General features: G+C 36.6%; 1 protein-coding gene across 1 annotated transcript; it reads left to right on the top strand.

Annotated features, from left to right (window-relative positions):
* Nucleotides 1–11,353: 11,353 nt before the first annotated feature.
* LOC145209394 (putative adhesion G protein-coupled receptor E4P) lies at nt 11,354–14,418 on the top strand. Its single transcript, XM_080079675.1, has 4 exons — nt 11,354–12,315; nt 12,377–12,602; nt 12,725–13,195; nt 13,292–14,418. The coding sequence occupies exons 1-4, from the start codon at nt 11,641–11,643 to the stop codon at nt 13,507–13,509; spliced, it is 1,590 nt and encodes a 529-aa protein (XP_079935801.1). The 5' UTR covers nt 11,354–11,640; the 3' UTR covers nt 13,510–14,418.
* Nucleotides 14,419–26,849: the final 12,431 nt, after the last annotated feature.

The raw sequence follows: 26,849 nt of genomic DNA, 5'->3' as shown, positions 1-26,849 counted from the left end.
GTAGCCGTTGTTGGTTGTTGTATAAATACAATCGAATAGAGTTTATTAACAAAACGCAGTTCGCGTGTTTACGTGAGGTAAACTATAAAGGTGATGCACTTCTGCTATGTCTCGAAAAGTTGTATGTCAGAATATTATTACGAAAACTAAAACGGTATTGTTTAAGGCATTTGCTGTGTTTTCGATTCTCAGTTTTCGGTCTTTAAATTAATTTCTAAAACCTTTTTTGGACGTTAGAATGGTTTGTTTTTCCCTTTATACAAAGCAAACCCACGCCAAAACACATCTATAAACAAACTTCATAAGGGAATTTTCCGAAAGCACACTACATATGGAAACTAACTTCTCTTGAAGAAGCGCAAATAAAAAGTAAAATACTACGAAAATGTTAAAATGTTGAAAATTCATGAACTTATACTTCCATTCTCAACAGACGAAAACAACTACACACAAATAAGAAAAATGTTTTGAACATGAAACTTGAAACAAAAAAATTTTAAAGCTAAAGTAATAAATCTTTCTTTTTTACTCATTTTTTATGCATAAGGTAAATACAAGTTACTTTCATACAAACAACAAAATATTTACATTTCCTGACAGAAATGTGTACGTCGATAAAACAATAACAAAAATTACAGAAAGCAAGCAGTCAGCTCATTGAATAAATTAGCAAGAAAATTTAAAGTAAAAGTGTTTAATTTTGGGTGGCGAATGCGTAAAATTCAGTACGGGAGCCAATGTGTTTTCAACTAAACATGTATAAAATTTACAATTTTGCCACGTTATAAAAAAAACACCCACGAATGAATACAAATTTCCGTGACGTAACATACGCGTCATCAGCAACCGATGGCTTAAATCCCATCCACGAAAGTGTCGAGATGAACATGATATTGTTCCATGCCCGATCCGTACCAGTAAAGTTTGTACCGCTCAGGATAATTTGGTCCACTCCCGAAGTTTGCGCGTCTGACATCCTGACTCACGATGACGTAGATAATGAAGACAAAGACTCCTTGTGAGCCATTCAACGTCATAGTGACGTACATATCAGCCAATGTGACGTCGAGGTTGTGAAATCCTAAAACAAAACACATTGATAATAGAATTCAAAAAAGTAATTATTGATTTTGGAAAGTGTCATGGGAAGGTCGTTAAAGGTCTTAGATGCTACAACAACCGTTGCCTTAAACATGCAAAAGTAAAATACATCCAAGGGCAGTTTGTTCAAACACACCTGGTATAAAATACCTAATCCACGGCACCAGCAAAGCAAAGCACGTCGTCACGTATTCCACCAACATCCGGAACACGTGATCTATATCTACGTCATCAGTGGTCATTACGTCGTAGGTGGTTGCGCGAACAGTCCCGTCCAGGGCGTGTTGCTTGGCACTGCAGGCGAAAGCGAAGATAGGAATCATCAGAAAGAAACAAGCGATGAAGATTGTTGCTATGGGAACGGTCACCCCGGCAACAAGGGCAGTGGAATTGGGTTTGATCCAGCAACGCTCGTATCCGTACTCGCTCATCGAGATGTAATCGAACTGTGGAAGCGCGGCGGCAATTGTGGCGCCAGCTATGATGAGGGGAATTCCCAAACATGTCCCGAGCTGAATTTGAAGCACAAAACCCCGGTTTTCACGTTTGAATCGAAGAGATCGAGGAATCACGTTGGCAAAGATCGTCGCTCCATCGGCGCGAACCAGAAAGCCTGAAAAACATATTGGGTGTACTGTTGTATGTTTACAAAAAACTAGAATAAGCTTCCACAAAGACATAGCGACCTGGAACCTAAAACCAGGAAATCACGCACGAATAATTATTTCTTAACTCACCAGTTGTCATCATTAAATAGTGACAGAAAAATGTGACCACTTCGCACTTGGAATTCTCCTTGATTGCCAGTCCCTCGAACAAGAGAACGAAGTGAAGAGGAGATGGGGAATAGACCAAGCTTATTTGCACTGCAATTCGGTCGCACTCAACCCGTGCATTGAACTTGAACAGGGCAATCGTGGTGAAAAACAGAAGCAAAAGTCCCACCACCAATCCGCCGTAGAAAGTTGCCTGGATTTTTTTCTGGTTAGTTAGGACGGGCTTAGTATTCGATTCAGATATCATAAAAAACAGTATTGTGATTCATTAAAGAGCTCTATCACGTCATACCAATAGTAGAAACACATCATTTGCTTTTTTGAATTGAATTAAATTTACCTTTCGCAGTGCTGTTTTGTCACAAACAAGTTTCTCTAAATTTATGATCTGTTTTGTACTAGAACAGTGTGGTCCAACTTTATTTTGTTGCGGGCCATTCAAAATCGTTAACTTACTACGCGGGCCAAGGTTTAAATTTTTGCTGGAAAGACTTATTTTCTGGGTCAAACTCTAGGGTAACTATACATCTTTTTTATCAAAGGATAAGTTTATTTTTATATTTTATAGTTTTACTGAGTAGAAGCTGTCAAAAACATTTTAAACACAGTTTCCACTCTAGCGCAAAAATGCCTCTGAACGGTTTATAGAAGCAGAACCCTTTATTACATAACAATGCCTTGTCATGCGTCACAATAGGAGATTTAGCAGTATTTAGTATGTGGTAATCCTCACATTTTGAAAAGATAGAATTATTGAAAACAAAACTTATAGTTGTCATTAAAATGTTGGGACTTTCGCGGGTCAACAAAATTATCTCGGGCCTGCAGTTGGACCACGCTGTACTAGAATATTGACTCACATTGATTCCATCGGGTCTGACTTGTGCAATAATTTGTGGAGCTACAGTAAAGAAACCAGGTTGATCACACGAACACGTCACCATGTGAAACGACTGGCATTATAATCCAGACGTAGACAGGCGAACCGAAGCGACAAGATCTTGTACCACGATCTTTAAACGTCGAACAACTGCCCCAGCGCATCTTTCTGCAATGTCATGTCACCTGACGAAAGACGAATGGTTGAGGTGTCAGCAACTACAAAACTCTAACGACTAACAATGTCAGCTTTCATATACTTTACAAACTGATATAGTTTTTGCTAAGTCGTAGCATTTGTACTAATTTATATCGGGTCTTTGCAACATTTAAAAACGAAACCTTACAACAAATTATGGACTTGAATAGTACTTAGTTTGAACAGTTAATTTATCAAGTTATTACCTTTTGCCCTTGTGAAGTCACCGGCAGCCAACACTGACTGGCAGTGACAAATATTTCCGCTCTTAGCGTGTTATGTAACTTGACCTCGCATGCGTTTAACAACCACAGCAGTTTCCCGTGTAGAAAGGCTAATCTCTACCTGTGCATACTACTATTTTGCTGAGGACTTACTTTCATGTTTAAATTGAATTTCACATTCACATCGATTGATGATGGGTTCGTGTTCGCCTGAATTCCAAGGTATGGTGCCGCGGTACCTGGATGAATCGATGTGTGGTTTGCAACGTGCCAAAAGGAACTGATTGTGTTGCAAAAACGGTAAAGTCTAAAAAGAAACTGCGTTAGAACAAAAATAATGTATGTAGGAGATCTCTTCGTTCGACCCTCAATGCTGCTAAATTCCAATAGCTGAGTTGATCCATCAGGTTGTGAAGTGAAGATGTGATTGACGTCGGGGATTTGTCCGAATTCCATTTCAGCAATGCCAGGGACCGTCAACTTGGTTGTTGCGTGGCCAGCGTTGTAGATGGTCAAGTTCACTACGAACTCGTCAAAATCTTGTGAGCTTTCGAGCAACTCTGTGTTAGTTTGGGTCACATTGGTCTCGACGAATCCCTTCAAAACCTCATTGATCTTGTTTTTCAGTTCTAAAAAATATGTGGAGTGTTTGTGTTCTCTACTAATTCACTTTTTTCGGGCACCTTGAACTAAAAATTTGACTTCACATTTGTTCACTATTATTGTGCAACATTAGGACACAGTTACTTACTTTTCTGCTGAGTAATCTTCAGGTTTACTGTTTGAGCAGTTGGGTTTGTAGTCGTAGTGTCAGTTTCATAAGTAGCTTGATACAAATAAGAATGCTTTACGTTATCTTGACAAGTTTATGTGGTTGGATTAATAAACTGTTAAATTATATGTTTTAGTTTTGCAAAACATGTTTTTTTTTTCTTTTTGTTAAAATATTGGTTGGTTTTTCTTTGCGAAATGTTGTACGTTCTTTGCAATTAAGATGAACATAAATTCATCACTGGGATCAGCCCTGAAGCGTCTATGCAGACCAGCGATCACGGCACACTCATAAATCACAGTAAAGACCTTTAATATGACAGTTAAGAATCCTGGATAAACGATAAATAATTTTGCTACACTACGTTTTTAGATGTTACAGAGTTTCTTGTTAAATTGCCTGGACTGAACAATGAAACCTAAACTAAACATTTTCTACTACAAATAATACTACGCCAGGCCTGTTAAGGGCCTTTTTACTATACCATTTTTATAACGGATGTTTTTTAGATTGTAGCCAAATTACTTAACCATGCAAAAGATTGGATGGCCCTGTATGTTAACCCAGTGCGACCGATAAGAACGGTAAAATTTGTGTACATGATATCATCCTTAACTTTTACAACTATTTTTTTCATATCTACATCGTTTTTGCTAAAACCCTAATTGAGAATTATACATATTTAAAACACTAAATAAGAATGATCCATGCAACTACAAAAATAAATACTTTTAGTGTTCGCTTGGTTGTACAAACAGCAACAAATTAAGTTACTCACTGTTTCCGTTTTGAAGGGTTGCCTTGACTTTAAAGGTTTGGTAGATGTTACGGTCCACTTCATTCCACTTGTTGATGTGTTTGATGTTGCAATCTCCGGGACGACTATTTGCTAAATATCAAAAAAAATAGATTTTGGGATAACAGATAAATAAATCACTAGGCCTATAAAATATTCTGAAAAGCTTTAACCACATACTACATATACAGTACTATGGGGAAATGTTAAGCATGGGAAGAAAGAAGTGTAAATTGAAAGATACTAAAACTAGCTGAAGCAAAAGATGATGTTTGTTTTCCCAAACAAAACCTTTTTATTTTCATGTAAATAAGCACAAAAAGGCGAAATCCTTTTTTGGTTCAACAAAAACTCGTTAAAATATGTTTGGACACTTACCCCAGAAATGGGTAGATTCTGTATAACATTTCCCTTCTGTGTAGGTGTAACACCATCCTAAAATGCAATCCAAAAACTTGTTGGTAATATGAACAATATAATATGAAGCAAAATAAAATAATTATCATCCATGATTACCTCACTATGTTTTTAATTTTACGAAATAAATTTAACCAAATTTTGGAAATTTAGATTTCCTTACTTTTTTTCGTGCTGTTATATGAAACAAAAATTGCATATGGTAAAGACCCACCTGAAAAACAAGAAAATAACAGAAATACCTTGAAACTTCGCTATGTTCATTCGTTAAAAAGAATGCCATAACGCAAACACGTATTAAGCATGTTTCGTTTAAAATAAAGTTTAGACATTGATTCTTATTGTATGTAAATTGTATGTATGTAACGTGACATAAAAATTAAAGCAGTATAATTAGAATTGGCATCGATTCAATCTACAATATCAATACATATTACCAGCTTTGTTCAACATACCATTTGATACCAGGTCTAAAGTTTTGTAAAAAGACGTTTGGGGATCTTGTATTTATGTTTTGCTCCATCGCAAGCAAACCTTCACCTCCCCTACTACATATTTAAGCAACTAATGCTTTATAACTTTGAAACAATAATTTTAAGTTTGCGTTGCCACATACCTTGAGTTTTGGCGAGGTTAATAATGGAGACACATAGGATAATTTGGAAAATCCAGCGAAATCGATCCATTTTTGTCCTAACCGAAACAAGAAACAAAACGCAACATTACTACTGGAACTTAAAGCTATAGTTTCCGAGCACAAAAAACAAAACGTTTCAATGAAAACATACAAATCTATTTCGTATTATCTCTTTCAGCATTTGCACTGAGTTATTCATCTTGCCTTATTCAGAACTGTTGGCCTGTCTCAAAAGCACCTTAATCACAAAGATGGCATTTTATTCTTTGCCTGTCATGACAGAATCTAAATGCCTAATATTGACGCGCCGAGAGATCATGTCCGGTTTAAAGGTTCGGTAGGAGGCTAAACCGGCTAGAACCAGTTTGAAACTGAAATATTCCTGGGAAAACCCACCAAAAACCGGGTTTTCTTCGATTTTTGACCCCCAAAAATTGCAATTATAGGAAATGCTAAAGTCGTAAAAGCCGGAATAGAAAACCTAAATTTTGACTCGATTCTCGAAAAACCAAAAAAAGGCTGTAAAGTTTCCTTTTCATCGATGCTTGGAGGAAAAAATCGAAAAAAAAAAGGTTTTCGGTGGGTTATCGCCAGGATATTCCAGTTTCAAACCGGTTCTAACCGGATGAGGCCACAACCGAACCTGCAAACCAGTTTCAACCAGAATCGAAAACCAGCCGTTCCTTTACATCGAGTTTGGGGGTGAAAAATGCGTAAAAAAGCGCTTTTGGTTGGTTTTTGCTGAAACATGCCAAATGTGCTACAGTAATGAAAACTCTGCGGGAAATGTAAAATCAAAGTATGAATGCTTTAAGTCAACAAGCTATAAGTCGTAAGTTATTACCCCAAAGGGTTTACAAAAAAAGGAATCGAAATGAAAATAACTCAAAATATATAAAACCGAGAGAAATTTGAAACAAATTAAGAAACAGGACAAAAACAACACTAGCAATTCATATGTTGTTCAAACAAACAACAAACATAGGCAGGCATTGCTCAATAAGATCTCAAAATGTCATTTGCGTCTGTTGTACCGCTTGTACCTTGTCACAGCAAGAATTCATACAGACATTTGTAACGCATAAGGTGTTGTTTTGAACTTTGTCGTGATCTCTCAGCGAGTCAATATTAGCCATTTAGATTATGTCATGAAAGGCAAAGTGTAGAATGCCACGGATGGAATTGAAGACTAGCCAAATAAAGTCCGTTCTTCAGGACTGGTAAAATTGCAGTTAAAAATTAAAGTGGTATACTATTAAGATGACATGACAACTGTTGTTACGCAATAAACCTCTGTGACCTTCATAGCAGTCACATGCTTTTCGATGGAAACGAACAGACAAGAAAACATGTATCAGCTCTCACACTGCATTGCATCCTGCCATTATGCACGAAATATTAAGACTGTTCCGATTAAATTACTCCGTGCTGATGTGGAATGATATTTAGCAGCATATCTTACCTGGCAACAAAAGAGTCTATGCTGACCAAACTGTTTGTGTCTCCGGGAACTATAGCTTTAAGTTCCAGTAGTAAGTTTGCGTTTTGTTGCTTGTTGTTTCGGATTAGAAGAATGGATCGACAACGCTGGGTTTCCCAACTTATCCTATGTGTCTCCATTATTAACTTCGCCAAAACTCAAGGTTTGTCGCAATGCAAACTTAAAACTATTATTTGATAATTTTATGAAACATTAGTTGCTTTAATGTGTAGTAGGGGAGGTGAAGGTTTGCTTGCTCGCGAACACAACATCAATACAAGATCCCAAAACTTGTCCTCACAACGCTTTGGACCTGGTATCAAATGGTATGTTGAACAAAGCTGGTAATATGTGTTAATAGTTAGCAATGAAGAGATGCTAATTTGTGTGATACTGCTTCATTTTTTATGTCGAGAACTTGTTTGGTAATATAAAGCTAGCTGCTAGCTCGTTTGAAACATAAATAGAGGAGTAACGGAGGTTCGAAACTTCACAGCCAATAATTACTAAATGAATCTACTATTATTAGTATTTAAAGATAAACGTCGTTGCGTTCTGATATTTTCAATCAGTTGCTCATTACTCATTGCGAGTTTTCAAGGTAGTTATTAAAATTTTATTTTTAGATGATTCTTTAAGATATGCAATTTTCGTTTGGTGGAACGACACGGAGGGTACGAAAATCTAAATTAACACATTTTGGCTAAATTCATGTGATATTTATTTCTCAAAATTAAAAAAAATATGGATGTAAATTTTTTGTTATAAATAAAAAAAAAGCTTTTAGGCTACTAACAAGAGTGTTTTTGGATTGCTTTTTAGTTCGCTGTTGCTACACCTTCACATATGGAAAATGTTATAACGCATCTACTCATCGCTTAGGTAAACATAGTGCCAGAGTTTATCGGTTATTTTAATATGTCGTGCTAAGTATTAAAGGCAAAAACAAATGTTTCTATTTTTATGCGTAAAGCATTTAACTTTACAAAACCTGAATGTGTACATTAGCAAAACGAAAGCCTGACATATGACAAACAGTATTTGACGTTCCAATATCCCACAGCAAGATACAGAAATTCTGTGTTTTTTTTAATTACGCTTAGTAGCCATCAAAAGGCAATTTGTGACATCACAGACAAGCCACGTACATAAAACATCAGGATTGTGCGCAAACAGATTTTTTAGCTTTTGCGTTTGTGGTTACTTGTAGTGACATAAACAGTATTGTTCAGTAATATGGTCTAAAAAAGTCTTCCTCGATTTAACGTTATTCAGCAGCATTCTCCCGCATCAAAGAAGATTGTAGTTGGATTCCAAGCTGTTGATGATTCCAGCAAAAAAATAATAATTCACGGCCCGCTGAGTTACATTGTAATCTCAAAATGATTTATTGTTTCGATATTCAAGCAATCCGGCGCAACGGAGGTTGCAACATCAAACACATCGACAAGTGGAATGCAGTGGACCGTAACATCTACCAAACCTTCAAAGTCAATGCAACTCTTCAAAATGGAAACAGTAAGTAACTTAATTTGTTGATGTTTGTACAAATCAATCGAACACTAACAGTATTCATTTCTGTGTTTTCCACGTAAACATATGCCATTCTTTTAGTGTTTAAGCAAAAGCGATGTAGATATGGCAAAAAAAGTTAGAGATGATATCATATACATAAAATTTACGGCTCTTATCGGTCGCACTGGGTAATTCTGCTTGTAAAGTCATAAAACAGGTATAGTAGAAAGTTGTTTAGTTTCAAAAATATTGATTAAGTTCTGGCAATGTTTAACAAAAAAATCTAAGTAGCATACAAACGTGAAGTGTAATAAAATTATTATTCGTTTATCCAGGATTCTTAATTGTCGTACATTCGTATTATAGTCACTGCCATTACCGAAAAACAAACAATATAGGTATTTTTCTGGTTTAAAAGTTTTATAGAAGACAAAACTTTTTGTATTTTTCAGCCACAATTAGATTCTCTGTGCTACCATGCAATAATACAGGTGAGAAACAACACTGTTTGCGCATCTCGACCACGTTAGCACTATTTCGCCAATACTGTTTTAGAGTTTGTGTAAAATAATTTGATACAAAGCCTCCCTAACGATCACTCTCACAACAGAACAAGTATTATACGTTACACAGTTTAGGATGTTAAATACATTGCATGAATATATTTACCTTGTTTCATCAAAAACTGATATTCCCGAACAAACTTTTGGAAATGATAATGTTTGCCCTAATTGTAAGCATGTTACCCGCCGAAAGGCACAAAAGGGATATAGCAAAAAAATTTCGCTTCAGCGAAGACTTGCTGACACATTTATGTATACAGAAATATGTTCATCTGAAAAAGAAACAATCAACTCAACAACACAAAGCTATGATCAAGGCACAACAACTTTTGCAAACTTTCCGACCACAACTGAAAAAAACAACGGTAAAGAGTAAAGCGAATTTAAATTTTTGAATAATGAACCGTTTTTCATGTCTATTATTGTTTATAAATCTATTTTTACTACATAACAAAAACGTTAGTTTTTTTATTAGTTTTTTTAAAGGAGAAATAAAATACTATTGCCGACCAACAAAACTCCTTCATGCCAGAAACCATGTTAAGCCATGCAATTTAATAAATAAAAACAGCCTCAAGTCAAATACTACATTGGGCGCCTGCGGATTGCAAGAATTTATTGCATGCTTTGTGACAAAATGTTGGTAAAGGTAGTGTGAAAGAAACAAGTTTTTTGACTTTAATGGGCAATAAAACAACAAGTTTGTAAGCAACTAAAATGCGGACAATGTACGTGAACTTTTTTTCACACCACATCAGTATATTTTCATAAGGCTATTCTATTTTGGACTCTGATTTATATTAAAACTTTTCAATAAGTTTCCAGGTTTCTATGTACGCCAATGCACCAGCGGTTCCCGAACTAGAATCCGGGGCCCAGTAGGAGAACATGGGTCCACAAAAGTGTAACTTTATGCAAAATCGACATGTGGATCATGTAAAAAATACTCACAAGTAACAAATGAAAATAACGTTTAAGCAACCTAGGATGAAAGTGACATAACAACTAACCTTAAAAAAATGTATGTATGCTAGTGTCACGTTCCATTTTCACGGATAGACACAGGATTGGGACTGAATATCGGAAGTTCCTTAACAGCAAAAGCCCCTGTACTCTGATCGGCGACAAACCTTTCCTTATACATTTACTTACGTCCACTAACGTTATCCAAAATAACAAAAACAACAAATGCGCTGGTCCGGCGCTACTTTTATCTCTACTTTTAATTCGAATCATGAGAACAACACTGGTTGATGTAAAGGACACTAACTTGCCGTGAACACTTTCTACAGATAAAACAATGGTGACTTGCCCCTGTAACAGCACGACGTGATAAATTGGCGCAATAAAAATTAGATCAACAAAAATCTTGGTGTGAAGCGACCATTTGTAATGAATGGCTCATTAACGTCCAGTGGTTGCAGGATAACGTCGCTTAAGAAATGCATTGCAGACTTTCCGGTCTAGCATATTTGTAATAGCAAGGCCTGTTAAATATGCAAAATATTTTTGCTAAACAGAACGATTTTTATCTCTTTTTGCCGTTTTACGGATTAATTTCGCAGTTTAACCAACTGTGACTGCAAATAGAGAAAAAAATGCTGATTTTTATCATAAAATCAGAGTGTGTATCCTTGTTTTGTAAACACAATGCGACAGAATGTTAACCGTCGGAGACTTATAGTTCAATTTGGTACAAGAGCAAAAAGCGTTAACAAAAGGTTTGTCTTATTTACAAAAGTTGTTTGAAAATGAAATAATCCATCCACAATGCCAAGCAATAAAAGTTTTTTAGACTTTATTAAGAGTGGGGTTGTTAGACCATCATTATTAGACCATTGTAGAATGACGTTTGCCGTAAATTAAGCTTCGGTTGTTAATTTTCTCTTGTTTTTGCTAAAATTAAACTTTAATACCATATTACCAGCTAAACTGCCAAAAAAGGTAAATGGACCGTTATGAACTATTACTTTTTAAAAAAAATGAGAACTAATTTAACCGTCTACCACAAAAAAGAAAATATCCTAAACACATCTAACCTACATAATATTTTTGTTTATAACACTATGCGTTGTACAAGGTAACACTACACAACAAGCTTTCCAAATACAAAATCTCGTTTAACAAAGGCAATTTTCAATCTAAGTCAATGTAATTAATAGCCACAATGCCCCCAAAGAAGAGATAAAAGAGAAAAACATTTATACTTCACTTCTATATCAATTTTTTAGGTACTGCACCTTTATTAGTTGAACAAGCGGCTAAACTGAACCCAGCAAATATGGGTGATTTGGAAAAGATCGAAAGTATACTGCTTGACGTGTCAAGGAAAATAAACGAATCAAAAAATATCTTTGAAGATAATGGCAACACTCAATTGTACATCGAACATGTAGAACAGAACCAAAGTGAATACAAATCCAGTTTTACGCTTGGGTCATCTCACGTTAACTTTAACTTACAAACAACTGGGGTTAGACGACTCGTGGTTGCTGTGTTTGTCTTTAAGATCAACACAACCGAAACTGCACAGACTCAACCTGTTGAATCCGGTTCTCTCGCCACAAACCGGTTCATAGCTACGTTGAACACAACCTACATAACCATTGTTGGTTGGGACGCGGATAGCTTTCTGTCCTCACGCCGAAAACGATCAACCGCTGAACAAGGAAACAATCAACTGCCAGGAAATATCAACTTCATTGTACCTCCCACGCCCTTAAAGTATTTCTGCAAGAAAATTGTAGCGAAAAATAAACTCAAGTCAAACCTGATGATCAACAAACTGGAACCGATCTGTCTCTTCTTTGACAAAGTTGAAATGAAGTACTCAGATCGTGGTTGCGTCACAATCATTGATGACGTAACAGGAAACGTCACTTGCAAGTGTAATCATCTCACACTTTTTACCGTTCTGCTTGCTGTCCAATCCAGCACAATACCAAAGGGCGTGAAGGTAAACATTCAGCTGTAACATTTCAAATGACCTTTGTTAGTTGCAAGGCTTTTGTTTTTAGGTCACTTCTTACGCCACTGAGTCAGTATCTGTTATGTTTCTGGTCGCCACCATAGCAATCCTCTACAGGTCAAAGCACAATATAGATCGGGTTCCCGTTCAAATCAGCTTGTCTCTGGCTCTACTGCTCTTCCACGCTGTCAACATATCTCATGACCTTGCAGTCTTGAATGAGTTTACATGCGTGTCGGTGACAGCAGTCAATCAATATCTGTTGCTGTGTTCAGGTGAGCAGAAAACTAGGTCATTTCAATCATAAAACAGTCTTTAAAAAGCTGTCGTTGGTCGTAGCATAAGTGACCAGTATTATTACCTACGTCCTACATCATCCACATAATGTTTTTTTTAGGAATGTGGTTCCTGGTGGAAGGAACTCGCCTCTTCATTGCTACTTCGTTTCCAGTCCAATTCCGAACACAGGATTCATCTAATCGTCTCAAGATCTTCTTGCGGATTGGTTGGATTCTTCCTGCTTTTATAGTGGGATTATCCATGGCTGTGGGATTTTACCTCGGTGTCTATATGCAGCCTCAACCAATGTACGAACAATGTAACAACTTTATTTCGATTCTTAAGTATGACAGATGTTGGTTGACTCCTGGTACTCCTATCTTCTACACAACGGTGGTCGCCCCTCTTGCTCTCGTCCTCCTCATAAATTTTGGAATCATTCTGAAGACAACACATGTGATGCTCAACTCTAGAAAGATGCGTGACAGAGGAGAAGATCCTGGAACTGGAGATGCACTGAGAGCAGCAAAATCTTTCATCTTACTCTTCCTCATGCTTGGCGGAACTTGGGTTTTGTCTTTCTTTACAGGTGAAATATATGCTGTATTTAAACTTCTCTCTTTTATCAGCAGTAAAGAAAGCTCGCTTGAGATTTCAATTTGACAACAAATCTTTTAACTTGCAGGAATCGGGAACGAGATTTCGAACGAGGTGTTCATGTACATCCACAGCTTTGTGAACGGATCGCAGGGAATCGTCGTCTTTCTGCTGTACTGCGTCATGGATGACGACGTTAGGCAAGAAATTCTGTCGTGCAAGCGCAAAGCTGTACTCGAATCTCGCCAACAGGATAACGAGGCAAGCGCAGAAGGAGGTGAAAACTCAAACCTACAAGAAGGTTAAAGTTGAAATGTTGAAAAAGTGAACGTTATAATGTATAAGGGGAACACTTTGAATGCCGTATTAGGTGAAAAGCCGTGAGCTTAATTCAAACAATTTGTTTTTGAATCGTTAAATTTTGGAAAACGTTTTGTTTTCCCCGCGCCTTTTTCTCCGTTTTTTGTTTTCGCCTCGCCTTTTTCTGGGTTGACTGTTATTCGCAAATCCATCAGTTTCATTTAGGATTTGAAAAATGTTCAGTGTGAAAGTTGTAGCAAAATGTTGAAATATCGAGTTTGGTATAATTTACATTGTACAATCTACGATGAGTGTAATTTTTGAAGATGTGAAACGGCACAGTTTCATTTTTTGTTTTATTTAAATTTGTGTAATAAATGACGCAGTTTATTGAATAAGAAATATTCTAAGACAAAATATTAGCACTTTTAATTAAAATGTTGTAATGTTGTAACAAATTTGGTGGCGGGTAGAGAAGAGTTGCATTAAGTCATTGATTGTTTCTTGTTTTTTTGTTTGCTTGTGGTATGTGTGTTGCAAGTTTTCTTAATCTCCCGTATTTTAATGATGTTTTGCTCCGTATTAATGCATGGATTGGCTCATAACTGTGTCACCTTTGAAATCACAACGTTCATGCTTAATGTTTTTTGCGGCTTAGCGAAATCTGTTTTGGCCAATGTGAAACTTTTATTTCAAAGATAAGCTAAAGGATCAGCAGGTATTTTTGCTTTTTTGTGTATTACACTAACAATTTATACACGACAAAAACGAAACTAAACTGTAGAATTGTTTGGTATTTATAAACGCCTGATCATTACATTTCTGTTCTCAGCTTTAATCATTAGATCTACGCGATTTTATTCCGTACATGTAGTGATAATAAACGATTGTGGTGTTTTTGCGACACGGAACTGACAGCTGCCAAAAAACGACTGCATCAATCCAAAACCATTAATAAAATAAACTTAACGCCATTTGACATCATTGAAAACGCAGATGTGATCGCACCACTGGGTAATCAAGATGATAGGACGCAAAGAACCTTTTATAATAGAGTAGTCTAAGAACTAGGCTTCATGAAATCGGACAAACATTGAAAGCAAATAATCCCTATGTCAAAACTATATTTCACAGTATCACGTAACTATACTTAACAAAGGTGCCAGGGATCAATCAAATACATGGATAACTTACTCGTACGCACAGTTCAAAGTTGAGAGAAAGACATTTAAAGCAGGGAGTCGAACCGGAACTGAACCCGAACCCGCGAACCGGTTTGAGCGGTTAATTTCATTAAACCCGAACCGAACCCGAACCGCTAATTACGATTTTCCAAAAACCCGAACCGGAGTTGAACCTCATATTTTGTTTGGCGTTGGACCCGAATCGGAACTGAACCAGTAAAAAATGCAGTCTGTTTCATATTTTTTTTTTTTTTCAAAACAGCACACGCGAGATAACACTTATAGGGGGTGTCAAAAATAACAGTGCACTATCAAAATTCTTCTGAAATTTATAAGGCCAGGTAGATGATCGGTAGATTAAATTGAAACAAATAAAAATTTGAACCGGTTTAAAAACCGCAAACCGGTTCGGACCGGATAATTTGCCCAAACCGGAACAAAACCCGAACCCGAAATTAAACATTTTTAAAAACCTGAACCGAACCCGAACCCTTAAAAACAAAACGAAGTGAACCTGAACCCATATGACAAGCGGTTCGACTCCCTGATTTAAAGTAACATAACCTGTGAAATAATACTTTGTTACCTGTCTTACATGGCAACAAACAAGTGTATGTTGTTTCCTCAGCAATTTACAACCCGATACATCAACCGCTGAATCAGGAAACAATCAACTGGCAGGAGATGTCAACTTTGTTGTACCTCCCACGTTCCTAGAGTATTTCTGCAAGAAAATTGTAGCGAAAAAGAAACACGAGCCGAATCTGATGATCAACAAACTGGAGCCGATCTGTCTTTTCTTTGATAGAGTAGAAACGAAGTATTCGAATCATGGTTGCGTCACAATCTCTGATGACATAACAGGCAACGCTACTTGCAAGTGTAATCATCTCACACTTTTCACCGTTCTACTAGTATTCGAATCATGGTTGCGTCACAATCTTTGATGACGCATAACAGGCAACGTCACTTGCAAGGGTAATAATCTCACACTTTTCACCGTTCTACTTTCTGTCCAATCCACTACGATACCAAAGGGCGTCAAGGTAATATTTCAGTCGACTAATTTAACATACAAACAGGAGAGAAATATTTGTTTTTAGATTGCATCTTACACCACTGAATCCGCATTCATTATGTTTCCGTAATAATCCTCTACAAGTCGAAGCACAGCGGAGATCGGGTTCCGGTTCAAATCAGCTTGTCACTGGCTCTCCAACTTTTCCAGGATGCGGAACAGAAGTGAAGACCCAGAGACAGGAGATACGTTAAGAGCAGCAAAGTCTTTTGTCTAACTCTTTCTTATGCTCGATAGAACTTGGGTATTGGCCTTTTTCACAGGTGGAAACTTTACTAATTCGCTTTCATGATGGAAGCTTGATCAAACCTTTTTTAACAACGAATCTTTTTTTGCAGGAATCGGGGACGAGATTTCGAATGAGGTGTTCTTGTACATCAACAGCTTTATTAATGGATCGCAGGGGATCGTTGTGTTTCTGCTGTATTGTGTCATTGATGGCGACATCAGGCAAGAAATGCTGAAGTACAAGTGTGAAGATGAGCTCACGTCTGAGTAGCAGGGGAACGAGTCAAACGCGGAAGGAGGTGAAAGTTCACACCCCCATGGAAGTGAAAGTACAAACACAGAAGGAGGTAAAATTTGAAAGGTGGATGATAGTTCAAAAGTCAAAGTTTAAACAATTGCTTACACAAATAATAAATTTAGCAAAACATTTTATTTTGTGTCGCATTTTCTTTAATTTTGTTCCTTAGGCTATTTGCAAATTATTTGGCGCTTAGTAGTTTCCGGTGCGAAAGTGTGGCAAACATTTGGACGTACTGTATTTTTTACAAACCAGACTCCAATGTTAGTCAACAAAATATAAGTTACTTTGTTTTGTTTTGCCACGTTTCAGCCTCATCCTTTGTAACACAGCAAACATTATGTAAAAAGGTGGCGCAATTGGTTCATTTCTGTGTTACTCTGTGTTTTAATATTGGCACTTTTTGATCCAAATTATGATTGTTTTTTTTTTAATTAGAGTGGCGGCAAAGAAAGTCGCAGTAAGTCATGTTCCCTTGAAATCGACGTTTTTGTTTCCTCACATGTGTCGATGCTGTTCTATCTCAACATAATATTTTACGCGTAACAACTTGATCATCACAACTTTTGTTTCTCATGTGATGTGCAACTTTCTAATTCCAGTTGTTGGCCAATTTAAAGATATTTTTAAATGCACTAAGATGATGCCAAGTCATGGATGACGACGTTAGGAAAGAAATTCTGTCGTGAAAGCGCAAAGCTGTACTCGAATCTAGCCGACAGGATAACGAGGCAAGCGCAGAAGGAGGTGAAAGTTCAAACCTACAAGAAGGTTAAAGTTGAAATGTTGAAAAAGTGGACGTTATAATGTGAGCTTAATTCAAACAATTTGTTTTTGAATCGTTAAATTTTGGAAAACGTTTTGTTTTTCCCCGCGCCTTTTTCTCCGTTTTTTTGTTTTCGCCTCGCCTTTTTCTGGGTTGACTGTTATTCGCAAATCCATCAGTTTTATTTAGGCTTTGAAAAATGTTCGGTGTGAAAGTTGTACGAAATGTTGAAATATCGAGTTAGGTATAATGTACATTGTACAATCTACGATGAGTGTAATTTTAAAGATGTGAAACGGCACAGTTTTATTTTTTGTTTTATTTAAATTTGTGTAATAAATGGCGCAGTTTATTGAACAAGAAATATTCTAAGACAAAATATTAGCACTTTTAATTAAAATATTGTAATGTTGTAACAAATTTGGTGGCGGGTAGAAAAGAGTTGCATTAAGTCAGTGATTGTTTCTTGTTTTTTTTTTGCTTGTGGTTTGTGTGTTGCGGGTTTTCTTAATCTCACGTTTTTTAATTAATTTAGTAAAACATTATTTTGTGTCGCATTTTCTTTAATTTTGTTCCTTAGGTTATTTGCAAATTATTTGGCGCTTAGTAGTTTCCGGTGCGAAAGTGTGGCAAACATTTGCACGTATTGTATTTTTTACAAACCAAACTCCAGTCTTAGTCAACAAAATATAAGTTACTTTGTTTTGTTTTGCAACATTTCAGCCTCATCCTTTGTAACACAGCAAACATTATGTGACATGGTGGCGCAATTGGTTGATTTCTGTGTTGATCTGTGTATAAATATTAGCACATTTTGATCCAAATTATGATTGTTTCTTTAGAAATTAAAGTCCCAGTAAAGAAAGTCGTAGCATGTTCCCTTGAAATTGACGTTTTTTTGTTTCCTCACATGTGTCGATGCTGTTCTATCTCCACATAATATTTGACGCGTAAGAATTTAATCATCACAACTTTTATTTCTCATGTGATGTGCAACTTTCTAATTCCAGTTATTGGCCAATTTAAAGATATTTTTAAATGCACTGAGATAATGCCAAGTTAGATAATCTCTCCCGGCTTATTAAACAAACAAAAGTATGATTGGCGTTTGTTGTTTATTTCGGTTTGTCACTCAGTTCACATGCTTTCATCTATTGTTATGTTTTTGTTTTTGTGTAGCCCACGCTTGACTTTCTACGTCACAAGACAACATGTATCCTTTCTATCACTCGACTGTTTGTAGCGCCAGTAAACATTAAAATTTAGGATTTTGATGGCAAACATACATGGATTTTATCAATCAACAATCATTATATGTATTAGGCTCCATGGCTCAAACCATAATACCTGTTAGATTACATTGCATCAACCATTATACGTAAGCGTTATAGTGTATTTAACGTGACAATAAACGCTTTTTGAGTGTCGTCGCAAGACTACTTTGTCTTTGAGTCTAGATCTTACTTTGAAACCAAAGCTATTTCAGAAGCCAATTTACACTTACCACCGTTGCGACATAAAACAAAGAGAACAAAAAATGAAAGCAATTTTTCTGGGAAATGTTCAAAAGAGACTTTGTTTCATGAACTCGTAACACTTGGTGGATGTACAACATGTGATAAAGTATGTACTGACGGCCTTGCATAGAACTGCTTTATTTGATATCTAGTTTCTGACCGTGTTTTATAACAATCAAAGGAAAACTAAACATGCGTTGTATTCATAATGTACAAATTATGCAAAATAAACAATTCAAATCCTAACAATATAGAGGGTGACGACGTGACCAGCCAAGCGCGCACGTCAAGTCGTTAACTGAAAATTAAATCTAGGATCAATCCACGATAAAATTAAGTCTAAAATTTAGTTTCTAAGTAGCAGTTAATAGCATATTGTTAAAAGTCCCGTTTCATAGGATAAGCGATTTATAAACAAAGACATGGATACACTGGCCGGCCAAAAACCTCCAAATCCTCCAAAAACTCACTCAAAACCGCATTTTTCTTAGAATATCATTTTTGTACGCTACACATATCGTGCATCGGTTGTATAAAATGTCAACAATTGTTGGACCCAAGTAAATTGCACCGGCTACAAAAACACAACAATGTAAATATTAGTTAAATTGTAAATCTGCAACGTATCAGGAATTTTTCAATTACAATCGCTTTATTTAACTGTAAAAATATGTTATATTTCTTGGTAGCATCATTTAAAAAACGAAATCAGAGGTTTTTCAATGCAAAATGCAATGCCCTAACAGATTACAAACCTTTGACAATTTCGCTGTAGCCGTTGTTGGTTGTTGTATAAATACAATCGAATAGAGTTCATTAATAAATTACAGTTAGCGTGGTTAGTTCAGTTGAAACCATAAATGTGATGCACTTCTGCTACATCTCGAAAAGTTGTATGTCAGAATATAATTAGGCAAACTAAACCGTATTTGTTTGAGACTTTTGCCATGTTCTCGCTTCTCCGTTTTCTACCTTTAATTTAATTTCTTAATCCTTTTTTTGTCAAATTGACGTTAAAATGTTTCGGTTTTTATTTAATATTCAAAGCAAACCCATGCCAACACACATTTTTAAACAACGTTCATACAGGAATTTATGAAATTTGTGTGTCGATAAAACGAAAAGACGGAATTACAGAATACAAGCAGTATGCTCATAGATCAAATTAGTAGTAAAATGTAAGATAAAAGTAACAAATTACATGTCATCAGGAAAAAAATGTTTAATTTTGGGTGGCGAATGCGTAAAATTCAATACTGGAGCCGATGTGTTTTCAAATGAACATGTACAACATTTTAAATTGTCACGTTATAAACAAAACACATAGAAAGATTTTAAAATTCCAAAACAACAAATGACCTTACACGGTTAAAATGGCGTAACAAACACGTCATCGGCAACCAATTGTTTAAATTCCTTCCACGAAAGTGTCGAGATGAAAACGATATTGTTCCATGCCTGAGCTGTACCAGTAGAGTTTGTACCGCTCAGGATAATTTGAGCCACTCCCAAAGTTTGCACGTCTTACATCCTGACTCACGATGACGTAGATGGTAAACACAAAGACTCCTTGTCAACCAATCAACGTCATTGTGACGTAAATATCAGTCAATGTGACGTCGAGGTTATGAGTCCCTAAAACAAAGAAAATAAATTAATGATAGAATTCAAAAAAGTAATTTTTGATTCTAAATTAGAATGGAAAGCTAGAAAGTTATATGGGAAGGTCGTTAAAGGTCATCGATGTTACAACATCCATTGCCTTAAACACATACAAGCAAAAGCAAAGCAAAGCACGTCATCACAAATTCCACCAACATCCGGAACACGTGATCTATATCTACGTCATCAGTCGTCATGACGTCACAGGCGGTCGCGCTAACAGTCGCGTCCTGGGCGTGTTGCTTGGAACTGAAAGCGAAGGCGAAGATAAAAATCACCAGCGAGAAGCAAGCGATAAAGATGGTTGCTATGGGAACGGTCACCCCGGCAACAAGGGCAATGGAATCGGGTTTGATCCAGCAACGTTCGTATCCGCACTCGCTTATCGAGATGTAATCTAACTGTGGAAGCGCGACGGCAATTGTGACGCCAGCTATGGCAAGGTGAATTCCAAAACATATCCCGAGCTGAACTTGAACCAGCAAACCCCGGTTTTGTCGTTTGAATCGAAGAGATCGAGGAATCAAGTTGGCAAAGATCGTCGCTCCATCGGCGAGAACCAGAAAACCTGAATAACATATTGGGAATAGTTTTCAGGGGATTACGCACGAAAGATTATGTAGAACTTACCGGTTGTCATCATGAAATAATGACTGAAAAATGCGACCACTTCGCACTTGGAATTCTCCTTGATTGCTAGTCCTTCGAACAGGAGAACGAAGTGAAGAAGGAACAGGGAATAGACCAAGCTTATTTGCACTGCGATTCGGTCGCACTCAACTCGTGCATTGAACTTGAAGAGCGCAATCGTTGTGAAAAACAGAAGCAAAAGTCCCACCACCAATCCGCCGTAGAAAATTGCCTAAAATTTTTTCTGGTTGTTAGTACAGGCTTCGATTCGACTCAGTTGTATTAAAACAGTAATGTGAGCAATTAATGAGCTTTATCATGTCATACCAATAGTAGAAACACATCTCACTATTTTATATTTACTTTTTGGCAGTACAGTTGTGTCACAAACATTTTTTTTCTAAATGTATGATGTGTCTTATACTAGAGTTTTGACTTACATTAATTCCATCAGGTCTGACTTGTGCAATAATTTGTGGAGCCACACTGAAGAAGCCAGGTTGATCACACGAACACGTCACCACTCCGTAAACTGACTTTCCCAAGCAACCATCGCGTGTGAAACGACTGGCATCATAATCCAGACGTAGACAAATGAACTGAAGCGACAAGATCTTGTACCACGATCTGTAAACGTCGAACCACTGCCCCAGCGCATCTTTCTGCAATGTCATGTCATCTGACAAAAGACGAATTGTTGAGGTGTCAGCAAATAAGAAACTCTGATGATTCACAATGCCAGCCAGCATGTACTGTATACCACAAACCGATGTAGTTTGGTAAGTTGTAGCATGTGTACTTGACAATTTATATCTGGTTTTTGTAACATTTAGAAGAAATCCTACAACAAAATATAGATGTGGATAGTATTTAGTTTGAACAGTTAATTGATCAAACTATTACCTCTTGCCCTTGTCAAGTAACCGACAGCCAACACTGACTGGTAGTGACAAATATTTCCGCCCTTGGCGTGTTATGTAACATGACCCCGCATGCGTTTAACAACCACAGCAGTTTCCCATCCAGAAAGGCTTATCGCTACCTATGCATACTATTATTTTGCTGGGGACTTACTTTCATGTTTAAATTGAATTTCGCATCCACATCGATTGATGATGGGTTCGTGTTCGCCTGAATTCCAGGGTATGGTGCCGCGGTACCTGGATGAATCGATGTGTGGTTTGCAACGTGCCAAAAGGAACTGGTTGTGTTGCAAAAACGGTAAAAATTTTGCATCTTGCTAAGCTTAAAAAGAAACTGCGTTAGAACAAAAATAATATATGTAGGAGATCTCTTCGTTCGACCCTCAATGCTACTGAATTCCAGTAGCTGAGTTGATCCATCAGGTTCTGAAGTGAAGATGTGATTGACGTCGGGGATTAGTCCGAATTCCATTTCAGTGATGCCAGGGACCGACAACTTGCTTGTTGTGTTTCCAGCGTTGTTAATGGTCAAGTTCACTACAAACTCGTCAAAATCTATTAAGCTTTCGAGCAACTCTGTGTTGGTTTGGGTCACATTGGTCTCGGCGAATCCATTCAAAACCTGATTGATCTTGTTTTTCAGTTCTAAAACATACGTGTTCGTGTTTGTCTACTCTACTGTATATTTAGTTTTCGGGCACCTTGAACTAAAATTTAGCTTCACATTTGTCTACAATCATGGTGCAACATTAGGGGACAGTTTTAGGGCACTTACCTTTTTGCCGGGTAGCCTCCAGGTGTTTTGTTTGAGCAGTCGGGTTCGTAGTTGTAGTGTCAGTTTCATATGTTGCTTAAAACAAATAAGAATGCTTTATTTTATCTTCACAAGTTTATGTGGTTAGATTTAAAAATTGTTGAATTATGTGTTTTAGTTTTGCAAAACATTTTTTTATCTTTTTGTTGAAATATTGGTTGGTTTTTCTTTGCGAAATGTTGTACGCTCTTTAAAAAACACACTTTGTGCCTATAGAAAAACAACACAGGCCTACACAATGATAAAAACATAAGTTTATGAGTGTGAAGAAATTAAAAGGTCCAATTTCGGATTCCTTATGTGATCGCACACATGAATGTTCGCCGTTATAGTGAATCAGTTTTCCTTGCTAATACCGCAACGGCAAATGCAAATGTCTTTCGCGCTCCATTCGGCGCCTAGATTTATCTATTTACGGTTCCTCGTATTATCCGCACAGTATATCATATACTGCCGTGAGGCCAAAAGTGCTTATTTATATGTAAACGTTTTTTGCAAATCTTTGTTATACACTGAAAAAAAAGTCAAACGTGGTAAGCACAAAAGACTACTAACGTTTTCTAAATGTCTAAAGTAAATGGTATTTCATCTCTCACCTGTATCATTGCATGGTAGCACAAAGAATTCAATTTTGGCTAAAAAATACAATAAAGACCTTTAATATGACCAGTGGTTTTTTAAGGTGTTTCTCCAGCGGTTTCCCAAAATTCCCGTTTAAACAAATATGGCTATTTTTGGTATTTAAATGAAACACTTGCGGTCTCTTAAAACTACTTAGCGGTCACCCAAACCAAACCTTAAAACAACCGTGAATATGACAGTTAAGAATCCTGGCTAAACGATAAATAATTTTGCTACACTACGTCTTTGGATGTTACAGAGTTTCTTGTTAAATTGCCTGGACTAAGCAATGAAAACTAAACTAAACAACGTTCTACTACAAATAATACTACGCCAGGCCTGTTAAGGGCCTTTCTACTATACCATTTTGATAACGGATGTTTTTTTTACATTACAAGCCAAATTACTTAACCATGCAAAAGATTGGACGGCCCTGTATGTTAACCCAGTGCGACCGATAAGAACGGTAAAATTTGTGTACATGATATCATCCTTAACTTTTACAACTATTTTTTTCATATCTACATAGTTTTTGATAAAACCCTAATTGAGAATTATACATATTTAATATATTTAAGCATTTGGAAGAAAGAAGTGTAAATTGAAAGATACTAAAACTAGCTGAAGAAAAAGATGATGTTTGTTTTCCCAAACAAAACCTTTTTATTTTCATGTAAATAAGCACAAAATCCTTTTTGGTTCAACAAAAACTCGTTAAAATTTGTTTGGACACTTAACCAAGAAATGGGTAGATTCTGTATAACATTTCCCTTCTGTGTAGGTGTAACACCATCCTAAAATGCAATCCAAAAACTTGTTGGTAATATGAACAATATAATATGAAGCAAAATAAAATAATGATCATCCATGATTACCTCACTATGTTTTTAATTTTACGAAATAAATTTAACCAAATTTTGGAAATTTAGATTTCCTTACTTTTTTTCGTGCTGTTATATGAAACAAAAATTGCATATGGTGAAGAGTAAAGGCCCACCTGAAAAACAAGAAAATAACAGAAATACCTTGAAACTTCGCTTTGTTCATTCCCTAAAAAGAATGCCATAACGCAAACACGTATTAAGGATGTTTCGTTTAAAATAAAGTTTAGACATTGATTCTTATTGTATGTAAATTGTATGTATGTAACATGACATAAAAATTAAAGCAGTATAATTAGAATTGGCATCGATTCAATCTACAATATCAATACATATTACCAGCTTTGTTCAACATACCATTTGATACCAGGTCTAAAGTTTTGTAAAAAGACGTTTGGGGATCTTGTATTGATGTTTTGCTCCATCGCAAGCAAACCTTCACCTCCCCTACTACATATTTAATCAACTAATGCTTTATAACTTTGAAACAATAATTTTAAGTTTGCGTTGCCACATACCTTGAGTTTTGGCGAGGTTAATAATGGAGACACATAGGATAATTTGGAAAATCCAGCGAAGCCGATCCATTTTTGTCCTAACCGAAACAAGAAACAAAACGCAACCTTACTACTGGAACTTAAAGCTATAGTTTCCAAAAACACAAAACGTTTCAATGAAAACATACAAATCTATTTCGTATTATCTCTTTCGGCATTTGCACTGCGTTATTCATTTTGCTATTTTAGAACTGTTAGCCTGTCTCAAAAGCACCTTAATCACAAAGACCTGGGTCCAAACCAACACACTAACTGCTTGTTTTATGCACCTCGCACTATAAATCCCAGCAGAGACTCTTTTGTTGCCAGGTAAGATATGCAGCTAAATATCATTTCACAGGGCGAAATTTATTCTTGCCTCCGCAAGGAGTATTTTTTTTTGTGCATAATGGCAGGATGTAGTGCAGTGTGAAAGCTGATACATTATTTCTGGCCTGTTCGTTTCCATCGAATAGCATGTGACTGCTATGCACGTCACAAAAGTTATTTGCGTAACAACTTCTATCACGTCATCCTAATAATTAGCACTTTCATTTGTAACTGGAATTTTACCAGTCCTGAAGAACGGACTTTATTTTGCTAGAACTAGCTGTCAATATCCTAGCGGTGGCATTTTATACTTTGCCTGTCATGACAGAATCTAAATGCCTAATATAGACGAGCCGAGAGATCACGTCCGGTTTAGAGGTTCGGTATGAGGCTAAACTTGGCTAAAACCAGTTTGAAATTAAAATATCGAAAAAACCCACCGCAAACCGGGTTTGATTTTTTGACCCACACAAATCGGAATTAAGGGAAGGGCTAAGCAGGAATCGTACACCAGAAACTTTGACCCGATTTTCGAAAATAAGCCAAGGTTATAAAGCTATTCTCTTTTTTCTGGTTTACGATTAAGGTTTTCGGTAATGTTTTGCCGAAATAATTCAGATTCAAACTGGCTCTAGCCGGTTTAAGCCTCTTACCGAACATCCAAATCGGTTTATACCGGAATCGAAAATCCAAAATTTTGACCCGATTTTCGAAAAAACCCAAAGGCTATGTAGCTTTTCCCTTTTTCCTGTGGAATGGTATTTAGCTGGATGTCCTACCTGGCAACAAAAGAGTCTATGCTGGGTTTTATAATGTGAGCTGCATAAAACAAGCAACTACTAGGTTGGTTTGGGCACAAGTCTATGCTTAGGATGACATGATAAATGTTATTACGCAAAAAACCTTTGTGACGTTCAAGGCAGTCACATGCTTTTCGTTAGAAACAAACAGACAAGAAAACATGTATCAGATCTCACACTGCACTGCATCCTGCCATTATGTGCGAAATATAAAGTCTATTCCGCTTAAATGACTCTTTGCTGCGACAAGAATACATTTTGCCCTGTGGAATGGTATTTAGCTGGATGTCCTACCTGGCAACAAAAGAGTCTACGCCGGGTTTTATAATGTGAGCTGCATAAAACAAGCAACTACTCGGTTGGTTTGGGCACAAGTCTATGCTTTTGAGACAGGCTAACAGTGGTAAATATCGCAAGATGAATAACGCAGTGCAGATGCCGAAAGAGATAATATGAGATAGATTGGTATATTTTCATTGAAACTGTTTGTGTCTCCGGGAACTATAGCTTTAAGTTCCAGTAGTAAGTTTGCGTTTTGTTGCTTGTTGTTTCGGATTAGAAGAATGGATCGACATCGCTGGGTTTTCCAACTCATCGTGTGTGTCTCCATTATTAACTTCGCCAAAACTCAAGGTTTGTCGCAATGCAAACTTAAAACTATTATTTGATAATTTTATGAAACATTAGTTGCTTTAATGTGTAGTAGGGGAGGTGAAGGTTTGCTTGCTCGCGAACAAAACATCAATACAAGATCCCAAAACGTCTTCTCACAACGCTTTGGACCTGGTATCAAAAAGTATGTTGAACAAAGCTGGTAATATGTATTAATAGTTAGCAATGAAGAGATGTTAATTTGTGTGATACTTCTTCATTTTTTATGTCGAGAACTTGTTTGGTAATATAAAGCTAGCTGCTAGCTCGTTTGAAACATAAATAGAGGAGTAACGGAGGTTCGAAACTTCACAGCCAATAATTACTAAATGAATCTACTATTATTAGTATTTAAACATAAACGTCGTTGCGTTCTGATATTTTCAATCAGTTGCTCATTACTCATTGCGAGTTTTCAGGTAGTTAT

This window comes from Phallusia mammillata, chromosome 1 (assembly GCF_965637545.1).
Source record: "Phallusia mammillata chromosome 1, kaPhaMamm4.hap1.1, whole genome shotgun sequence".
Lineage (NCBI taxonomy): Eukaryota > Metazoa > Chordata > Ascidiacea > Phlebobranchia > Ascidiidae > Phallusia > Phallusia mammillata.
The sequence above is the reverse complement of the archived record's forward strand: the minus strand, read 5'-3'. Positions and strand labels throughout refer to the sequence as shown.

Coding starts and splice junctions, on each gene's coding strand:
- LOC145209394 (XM_080079675.1), top strand. CDS start 11,641: ATGGGTGATTTGGAAAAGATCGAAAGTATACTGCTTGACGTGTCAAGG. Junction 12,316..12,376: donor CAATACCAAAGGGCGTGAAG/GTAAACATTCAG, acceptor TTTTGTTTTTAG/GTCACTTCTTACGCCACTGA. Junction 12,603..12,724: donor ATATCTGTTGCTGTGTTCAG/GTGAGCAGAAAA, acceptor TGTTTTTTTTAG/GAATGTGGTTCCTGGTGGAA.